Source organism: Chanodichthys erythropterus, chromosome 8, assembly GCF_024489055.1.
Source record: "Chanodichthys erythropterus isolate Z2021 chromosome 8, ASM2448905v1, whole genome shotgun sequence".
Lineage (NCBI taxonomy): Eukaryota > Metazoa > Chordata > Actinopteri > Cypriniformes > Xenocyprididae > Chanodichthys > Chanodichthys erythropterus.
In genome coordinates this window covers 37,583,538-37,594,025 of record NC_090228.1, presented here as the reverse complement: position 1 = coordinate 37,594,025, position 10,488 = coordinate 37,583,538, and the positions used below count along the sequence as shown (strand labels likewise).

Sequence of the window (10,488 nt, the reverse complement as noted above, 5' to 3'; positions counted from 1 at the left end):
CCGATCGCTCAGGGGTTCAAAACAGGCTTAAAACCGGCTTAAAATCTTCAGGTGTATGCCCAGCCTTTGCAAGCATTTTCAAAACATGCTCATGGACACAAAAGAAAAAAAAATTGTTGAAACCATGAAAGTCAAATCATACAGAAATAAAGCAATTGCCTCTTTGTAAATGTCAAAATGGACAAACTGGATCTAGTTGAGATCTAGTTTACTCATGTTTATTTAATGATTGATAGATGCAGAGCCACACTGACAGTTTTCTAAGAGATTCAAGCACACTGCCCATGAACTCTCTCTCTGAAGTGCAAATCAACTCGTGTTGTTTATATTTACTGTTGAATGTTCAAACTAATCCAATGATTTTTGTTTGTATGGAGTAAATTCAGTTGTTTTGAATTCATTCTTGAGGTCATTCTCATGTCGCAATGATATCAATTTCACTGAAACTTTATTTACATGACAAATCTGTGGATCAACAAACTCAGTCCGAAATCATTTTACCCAAGAGCTTGATTACGAGCGATGGTCTGCTGACCAGATTTACAGCCGATCAGCATCTATGGACCCGCCTGCTCTAGATTTAGGACATTACCCACAGTCACATCGATTAACATACATCTACACATCTCTGTCGGACTTTGAGACCATTGAGACTTTGAGACCGAGGTAATCAATCACTATTCACACTGTCACAGAAATCTTAGAGTTTTGATAGCAGACTTTAGTGTGTCCATTATCTCAGAAAAAAAACTGGCTGCATCAGAAAACTAGACATGCCTTCGGAGGACATATTTCAAGGTAGGAAGACATCAAGGCACGTCCGAATCCAAAGTTATTTTCACCTCTTGTTTCCTGAGATACCTTCACCTGATCGATCTCTGAAGGCAGCATAGATGCTTCGCTGCCTTTGATATCCCACAATCCTGTGCTTTCCAATCTGTGACAGTTGAGCTAGAAAAATAAAGATGGCATCCGAAATTTGCATTTGCTGGTCAGTTTGTGTGTCAATGTACGTTTTTGACCAACATTTTCCACTTTTTAAGGTCATTCCTAGCGAGAAATTACTACTATAGTAATTAAATATTTGTTTAGTTTTCACCAAAGATTGTGCAATATTGCGGTAGATCATTAAACTGTTACGCTGCCTCAGAAGTCTGTCCGAAATCAGTTTCGTGAGGTGCCTTCATGAACAAACGCTGCCTTACATATCATTGCCTGATAGGGCAGCAAGTCAGTTGCCTAGGATTTCAGATGCAGCCTCAGTCTCCATTTGCTCTACATTTAATGTCATGGCTGCCTAGAAATTTGACCAAGCCGTGTTTAACACCACAATGTTAGAAAAACCACACGCCACAACCAACCATGCATGACCATGAGTCAGCTATACACACACAGCTACAGTACGTAATCAACCAAAATGCCTATTACTGCCACGTTTCTGAGACCGTTGCGTTAAATACAACCCCGTCACATGCAACACTCGTCCCTGGTGTGCATCTTGAAACAAAAAAAATGGCACTGGCATATTTTAAGATACACTATATTGCCTAAAGTATTGGGACACCCCTCCAAATCATTGAATTCAGGTGTTCCAAAAATTCCCATAAACACACTCCTAAACCTTGTGGAAAGCCTTCCCAGAAGAGGGATCTTATTAAAGTTCACGTGCACATAAAGGCAGGCGTCCCTAAACATTTGGCAATATAGCTCAAACATGCATTTTAATCTGGGACTATCTTAAGGCTTGTCTGTTAAACCGGGCCAAGATTACTTCTGGAAGAGGTGTAAGTGAGACAAGTACAGTGCCCCAGTATAGTGATGGGGACAGCATACTGTCAATCCAGGTGGATGCTGCACATTGGTGGTTGAGGAGATTTCACCTTCCGTATTCAGTGTTTAGAGTGCTGCGAATAGCTGTTATATGTATACTATAGCTATATAATAGCTTTAAATGTAATATTATTATTTACAATTTTTTTGTGGCATGATGTCAATCACAACAGAAATAGATGTTAAATCGTTCTTTAGTTAAAAAAATGGGCCAAGATTAAAATACACACTGTTTCAATAGTATAGCCACAAGACTTGAACATTGTGTAAATGTCACTTTTTAATTTTGTCTGTGTAAATTTACATACAAAGTTTTTTTTTTGGTCATAACCTGGTAACTTTTGTAAGAAATGCACATCATGAGATTTTAACCGGCTATCTATTATATCTGTGATAATCCCTCCTCGTCCAATAAGGATGCTGAACAATGATCTATAAAAAAACAAAAACATTAAGTCAAAGTTATTTTCAGTTGAGTTTAACATAAGGTCACAAATGTTGTGAACAGAGATAAACATCAGCTGAGCCTGGAACATCCCACTAATGATTAACAGTTCACTCAAATTACTTATTTATCTGAAGCAATGTAAATCAAATACTGATGACAGTGAATCAGGACACTATAAAAGGAACACAAGAGGCTGTGAGGATGACAGAGCAAGAGCTGGAAACAAACATCAGTGAAGAATGAAGGCTTTAGTATGTATACTGCTGCTGTTGGAAACCTTTGTGTTTGTCGTCCAGCAGCAGGTAGATGGAGGACTCAATGAGAAGGAGATCCCCGACATCTATAAAGCACTGAGAGAACTGACCGCCACCGTTAAAGAACTGAGGGATGAGATGAAGAAGAAAGATGATGGTACTTCACCAAAACATTCACTCTTTTATCAATGATCCTCAAAGTAAATCCAGTGCAATTCACTGTATAGTGTAAATGTTAGTGTAAAGTTCAGTGTATACTGTGTAAATTGTGTTATCTATTACAATAATCAGAGTAAATGTCATTTAACAGAATCTTTATTCCTTCACAGAAATTTCAAATCTTACTCTGAGTCAAGTGGAGTTGAGAAAGGAAAATAGAGGTGAAAGTGTGCTTGAATGATGTTAAATTCAGTGTATTCATTCTCAGTGTAATACAGTAATATATCACAATATTGCTTATGTTTTTCAATAACAGACAGAGAAATAGCTTTTTCAGCTTCAATGGGGGATTCTGGCAGTGGATATGTTGAAAGTATTGGTCCTTTTCCCACTGAAACCACAATAATCTACAAGAATGTCATCACAAACATAGGGAACGCCTACAACCCAATTACAGGTAATTATCAATGAAATGGAGTCATAAAACTCAGTTTATAGTAATGAAAACCTTCTGCTCCATTCAGACCTCTCTGCAGTTGTGTAATGTGTGTAAGAGAATTAGGAGCCGTTTACACGACAACAGTTTCAACTTAAACTTTTGAAAAAGTTATTTACAAACACTATTGGAAACAATACTGTGTAAAATACAAAAATGTGAATTTGTGAAAACTATGATGTCATTCGTATTACATGTTCAATCTCTAGGTGTGTAGTGTTTATTTACAAAGTGACATCGCCAACTACTGGCCTGGCAGCAGAATACAGTGTTTTAAAGTCGTTTCCACGGATCTGTGTGAACGGGGATCATTTTGAAAATGTGGTCCCACTTTATATTAAGTGGCCTTAATTACTATGTACTTGCATCAAAAAATAAGTACAATGTACTTATTGGGTTCATATTGAATTGCAAAACACTTTTGCTGCTATTGAGGTGGATACGGGTAAGGTTAGGGAAAGCTTTGGTGGTATGGGTAGGTTTAAGGGTAAGGTGTAAGAGATGGGTCAACAGTGTAATTACAGAAATTAATTACAGATGTAATTACATGCAGGTGTTTTTAAAATATAAGTACAATGTAAAAACATGCATGTACACAATAAGTGCATTGTATCAAATGATTAATTTAAATGTAAGTACATAGTAGTTAAGGCCACTTATTATGAAGTGGGTCCAAAAATTTCGTTGTCGTTACGCGAAAAACGCAAAGAAAAAAATAGTCAATTTTTAGGACGTTGTTGTGTACATGTAGTCTGAAATGATCTGCCATCTTTCAAAACTATTACAATGTGTTTGGTAATTAATCAATCATACAGGAAACAGCTGATTCTGTGTCTCTTGTTATTTGATTTAGGTATTTTCACAGCCCCACTGAAAGGAGCGTACATGTTCAGAATCACTATACATGGTCATGGCCCAACTTCATCAGGTGCCTCCATTTTTAAGAATGGACAGCGTGTGGTTTCAGTATATGATAGTAGGCAGTCTCCGGGTTATTTACAATCCTCAAATGGAGTTGTGTTGATCCTGGAGGTTGGAGATGTTGTCTGTGTTAAACTTCGGCCTGCCGCGAAGACATACGATAGCAATTATAACCGCAACACTTTCAGTGGTTATCTACTGTTTCCATTAAAATAACAGGAGATTTGAAGAATGTGAATCCAATAATTCTGAACCTTCAGTGTATGATTTATGATGACAATCATGAAGAATCATTAACATAAATCTGTATTAATGAGGACTAATGTGGGTTTGAAATAGATTACTGTATAAGTATATTCATCTAACATTGGATAAAGAGTTTCAGCACTGAGACAGACAGGACCCATCAATATCACGTGACTCAAATGTACGGTTGTCACGATTCCTTGATTAAAAAAAAAAAAAACTCAATTGCAATTTACCCGTGTCGAGTAATGTCGAGTTCACACTGCACAATTTTAGCCCGCAAGAAGCTTGCAATTGTCTGTGAAAACTGTCTGTGTGCAAATTTGCAGTGAAAAGCAGAAATATAAAAAAATTATTATGGAGGAGGAAATGTTTGGTGAGATGCGGGTCTATAACTCCTCCCTGAACATCCCGCTGCCCTGTATCTTGTTCTCTCAGATCACGTCTTTGATAATTCACATTGTGTGATTGTCACTCTCATGAACGAGCACCGATTTGCCTCCGATTTTGGGCACTTATCAGAGATTTCACTCAATATGTCAAAGATTTGTCTATCGAGTGAAAATGGGGCCTAAAATCGTGCAGTGTGAACTCGCCATAACTGGCAAAATACCAGAAGTGAGAATCCATGAACCGCATTATTAGACCGTTACATAAGGCTGTCTGTCTCAGATCTCTACAAATGATTTTTTCACAACATACACTTGTTTATTGTGATTTTAACTGTGTAAGAGAGACGTGCCTGCATGCCATGCCAGTTTAAATTTCGATATAAGGTTTTATGAGCGCACACACCTAGTGCATACAGAAAACCAGCTGTGTCAGCGCATGTCCTATACTGAATTATCTGTAGCGTCTTAAAGGGTTAGTTCACCCAAAAAAGAAAATTCTGTCATTTATTACTCACCCTCATGCCATTTCACACCCGTAAGACCTTCATTAATCTTCGGAACATAAATTAAGATATTTTAGTTCAAATCCGATGGCTCCGTAAGGCCTTCATAAGGAGTAATGTCACTTCATCTGTCAAGATCCATAAAGGTACTAAAAACATATTTAAATCACTTCATGTGAGTACAGTTGTTTAATATTAATATTATAAACCGACGAGAATATTTTTGGTGCGGCAAAAAAACAAAATAACGACTTATTTAGTGATGACCGATTTCAAAACTATTCAACTATATAAAACTATTCATCTGCTATTATGAAGAAAAACAAATAAAAAAAGAATCTTACAACACAAATAAAGACATTTCAGTCTAGTAAATGTCAGTGTACACATTATCAAAAGTGTCGATTCTTCCATAACTTAGGATGGCAATTTATATATATAGCACAATTAAATACAACTTACATTGTGTTACAATACCACCGGTGTATAAAGCACACAAAACTAAAATTAGTTCTTTAGCATTATAAAATAATAATAATACAATGTAAGGGTGCTTCAACATGAATTATGTTTTTAACTTAGACAGGAAAGTCATTCCAGACTGGGGCCAACTACAGTTTACACAGCACAGTTTAATATTGATTTAGAGATAGACAAGAGTCTCTGATTTGATGACCGAAGTGACCTTCTTTCATGTGAATGAAAACCACACATTTAATTATTAACTCAGTGTAAGTGTAACCTGCTGGTTGCATATAAACACACGACGAAGAAGAATACTCTCAAATAAGTCTTTACTTGATAATCCAATGAAAAAATATAGCTGCGAGCAGCGATGGCGGGCCCAAGCCCGGTGGCACCGCCACCCCGGTGGCTTCAGGGCAACTGTGCACAGCGGGCAATAGGCATTTAAAACGGTTAAACATCAAAGGGCTATGTCAAATTCACTCCACATTTACTGCACTACAAGGTGCCGCTATAGAGCCCCTCCTTCCTGCCCATTTTCAAAGGATTACATGTGCCAAGTTTTAACATTATTCTGATGAATTTTGAAGCAAATCAGGTAAAAATAAGAGGGTGATCTCAATGTATGCTGAAAGTGACACATTTTCTGCTTCCAGTTGGTGGCGCTATGACTTTGAATCACAATAGTCACATCCATGTGATCAGCCTTGTACAACGAAGACTAAGCCAAAGTTTCATCAAAATCAATTAATGTATGCAGTTATAACACTTTGTTTCCTTTTCTTGCCATAAATTCGTTGCCTCGCCACGGCCAAACCGTTTGAGATATCCAAAATCCGTTTGCAGTTTCATGCAATTTGAAGGATGTTAAGAGCCTCAAAATCACTCAAGAATATTATTAAAGTTTGATGTGTTGCCATGGCAACAATATTTCAAATATCAAAAATCCTGTCATAGGTCTACATCTGCTGTGTATTGACATTACACTGATGAAGTTTGAAGCAAATCAGATGAAAAAAAGAGGGAGATCTCAAAGCATTTTAAAAGTGATACACTTCTTGCTGCCAATTGGTGGCGCTATAACTTTGACTCACAATAGTTACATCCATGTGATCAGACTACTACAACCAACACACTCGTGAAGTTTCATAAACATCAATCAATGTATGCAGAAGTTATAACACATTTCCTGTTTCCCTTTTCTCGTCATAAATTTGTTGCCTCGCCACGGCCAAACCGTTTGAGATATCCAAAATCCGTTTGCAATTAAACAACTTCAATGTGTTAGCAACAAGTTAAAAAAAGCTTGGTGTAAATTGGATAAACCCTGTAGGAGTAGTAGTATAAAATTCATAGCCTGTTTTTTCAAAAAATTAACATTCAAACAAAAATAGCCGACTTCCTGTTGGTCGGAGCTAATTAATGTAAATTAGAAAATTGTCCGGCTTGATGAGAATAATATGTGTACCGAGTTTGGTGACTGTAGGAAAAACTAACCCCCCCACTTTTGACAAAAGGTGGCGCTACTGAGCCCCTTCACCACGCCCATTTCTATGGCTTTGTCCATGTCTACTGGTTGACAATATTGATGTGTGTGTCGAGTTTCATGCAATTTGAAGCATGTTAAGAGCCTCAAAAACACTCAAGAATATTATTACAGTTTGACCTGTTGCCATGGCAACAATATTTCAAATATCAAAAATCCTGTCATAGGTCTACATCTGCTGTGTATTGACATTACACTGATGAAGTTTGAAGCAAATCAGGTAAAAATAAGAGGGTGATCTCAAAGCATTTCAAAAAGTGATACACTTCCTGCTGCCAGTTGGTGGCGCTATGACTTTGACTCACAATAGTCACATCCATGTGATCAGACTACTACAACCAACACACTCGTGAAGTTTCATAAAGATCAATATATGTATGCAGACATTATAACACATTTCCTGTTTCCTTTTTCTCGCCATAAATTCGTTGCCTCGCCACGGCCAAACCGTTCGAGATATCAAAAATCCGCAGGCAATTTTTAATCATCAGTGTCTTGACTTCATGCTGACCGAGTTTGGTGGCGATCGGATTAATCGTCTAGGAGGAGTATATCAAATTCCAGAGCATGCGTTTTTCAAACAACCCTTAATAGCTGACTTCCTGTTGGCGTGGCGTTTAACTTAGAGTACGAAAGTTGTTCGGCCCGATGATGTCTATATGTGTACCGAGTTTCATACTAATACGTGCAAGCGTGTTTAATATATGGACCAAATTTTCAGACTTTTTTCAAGGGGGCGCTGTCGAGCCCCCCTGCCACGCCCGGGTACCAGCCTCTGCGGCGTCCTAATGGCCGCGGATTCCAATGTGTGTGCCAATTTTTTTAAAGAGTTTTTGAGCATGTTAAGGCCCCCAAAAAGCCCCGGAAGACGAAAAAAAAAATAAAAAATCCTTAGAAGAACAAGAGGGCCCTGCGCGAATTTTCGCTTGGGCCCTAAATACAGATCCAGGTAGGGAAACAACACTCAAGACATACGAGACCTGAGAACAAACTAAAGGAAGACAGGAACTTAAATACTCAGACGATAAACTCAAAAGACAAACAGCTGTGATGATTAGTGCAGTGTCCATGGTGACTGACGGGAACACAGGAGCACATGTGATGAATGAAAATCAAAACAAACAGAACATGACGGTGACGATAATTTATAATAACTTTCATTAATAAATCATTAACAAACGTTAAATAATGCTTAAAAGATCTTTAGATAATATGAAATAATGTGCTTGTTAATGTTTCCTAATGAACTTACTAAAAATTAGATAATGATTAGCAGATCATTATTTCATGTAAATTGAAATGCTTACAAATGTTGTTAAACTTTCAATTCATCATACTTTTATACATTTACAAATGTTGGTAAAAACAGTTTAATAAGTAAATTTAAGCACTTCACACACTATTCTTGTTAGCATATTATTCATTAACTTATAAAGTCTGTAAAAGTCACACAATAAAACAGGTTGTATAAGATTTATTTTGTTAAAATAATTGCATAATATAGCATTAACTTTAAGTTAGTGCTGCAAGAATATTGCACAGCATCTTCTCATCTGAGCTGTCTCTTTCACCACTCGTCAATGTCAAAATATTGAGATGACCAATCAAATCAAAGCAGGCGGGCTTTATGTTTACAGAAGCTGCTGAGCATGAATTCCGATGCTTCGATCATAAAAATTGTGAGTTAAGATGTAAGTAGCATTCCTTAACAATGCTTGCTTTGAAGCACTCATGATTTATTTATCAGTCCTGGATTGTGTGTGTGTGATTTCTGCAATCAAAATGACTGGCTATTTTATAATTAGAACACATTTAGCAGATTATGTATTCCCTTACAAAAATGTCCTGAGTTATTCCATGTGATAAAACATCAAAAATACCACATTAAATTAGTGTGGTAATTGTGTAACATTGTGTTTTTTATTGGGATGCTTTACCGCAGGAGTTTGTTGTATAGTATGTAATATTCCTGTATTATTTTCTTGTGGCACTGTGTGAAATTACTGTCATATTTCTGCAGTATTTACCACAGGATTGTATGATTTGTTCCAATAATACCACAGCTAGCATGCATTAAGACATTTTTAGGTTTATGTCAAAACTTTTCTTTTTTCTAGGTTTTTGTCCTTAAAATGCTTTTCTGATATTGTACAATACAAGTTTTGGCAGAAGCACTTATGAACATTTTTTTTTATAAATAATATAATATAGTACTTTGAAGGCGAACATTTGTTTATATAAAGCATATACATTTTTTTCGAAAGTGACTGATGGTTTCTCTAGATAAGACTCTTATTCCTCGTCTGGTATCATTTAAAGCTCTTTGAAGCTGCACTGAAACTGTAATTTGGACCTTCAACTGTCTGGAGGCCATTGAAGTCCACTATAAGGAGAAAAATCCTGGAATGTTTTCATCAATCTAGAGTCAAATTACTGCTTTATTATTTTCTATTCCTGTTAGTTTTTTTTTTTTTAAGTTTTTTTATTTACTGTCAGCAACCTGGAACAAGGTCATTATTTTGTCCAACATGTTGCTCAGTTTGCAAATTAGATGGCTCATCTGTTTCTTTATTTGGACAGGTTTGTCTAACATTCCCTTGTTCTTCACACAAGAAACATGTGATCCGAGCTAAAGATTGTGTAAACTTTGCCTCTATTTGTTAGCTTTACAGCCAAGTGGTGTGGATCTTGTTTTGCATTCAATATCATGTTGTATATCGCTGAAAAGACTTGCGTGCTTTAACGTGCTTGATATCCGAGTGGAATCATTTTTATTGGTGCTGTTAATCTGGGTCCGTGTATAATCAGGGTATCTTCCGTTCATTCATGTTTTGATTTAATATTGAAATCAGAAAAATGAGAAAACCACACTTATTTTCTTTTTTCGTTCTGAGGTTGGAAACAAATAACCAGTTTGAATATTCGATCTTTAAATGTGGGCGGGAATGAAACGCCTCTTTCCGCTGATTGGTCAACCAGAAGTCAAACCATGTCGTCATCAGTTGTTCATCGGTTCAGATCAACAGAATAAAAGTCCCTCGCTCTACAGCTGTACGGATTCTTAACACGTTTATTCTACATTTTATCTCTTTCTTTCTTTTTTTTTCCTTTTCTTAAAGTTATAACTTTTAAGGCAACATTCTGAGTTTATTTCATTAATTTTGAGTATTAATGAATGTAACACAAAACAGTGTTTTATTTTCTTTGCCAACTAAACTTTCAATGCAG

General features: G+C 36.6%; 1 protein-coding gene across 1 annotated transcript; it reads left to right on the top strand.

The window, feature by feature from the left end:
• The first annotated feature begins 2,481 nt into the window (after window positions 1-2,481).
• LOC137024893 (complement C1q-like protein 4) lies at window positions 2,482-6,847 on the top strand. The gene is made up of 4 exons (XM_067392846.1): window positions 2,482-2,689; window positions 2,862-2,912; window positions 3,008-3,148; window positions 4,041-6,847. The coding sequence occupies exons 1-4, from the start codon at window positions 2,518-2,520 to the stop codon at window positions 4,322-4,324; spliced, it is 648 nt and encodes a 215-aa protein (XP_067248947.1). The 5' UTR covers window positions 2,482-2,517; the 3' UTR covers window positions 4,325-6,847.
• The last annotated feature ends 3,641 nt before the right edge of the window (window positions 6,848-10,488 follow it).

Coding starts and splice junctions, on each gene's coding strand:
- LOC137024893 (XM_067392846.1), top strand. CDS start 2,518: ATGAAGGCTTTAGTATGTATACTGCTGCTGTTGGAAACCTTTGTGTTT. Junction 2,690..2,861: donor GATGAAGAAGAAAGATGATG/GTACTTCACCAA, acceptor ATTCCTTCACAG/AAATTTCAAATCTTACTCTG. Junction 3,149..4,040: donor CGCCTACAACCCAATTACAG/GTAATTATCAAT, acceptor TATTTGATTTAG/GTATTTTCACAGCCCCACTG.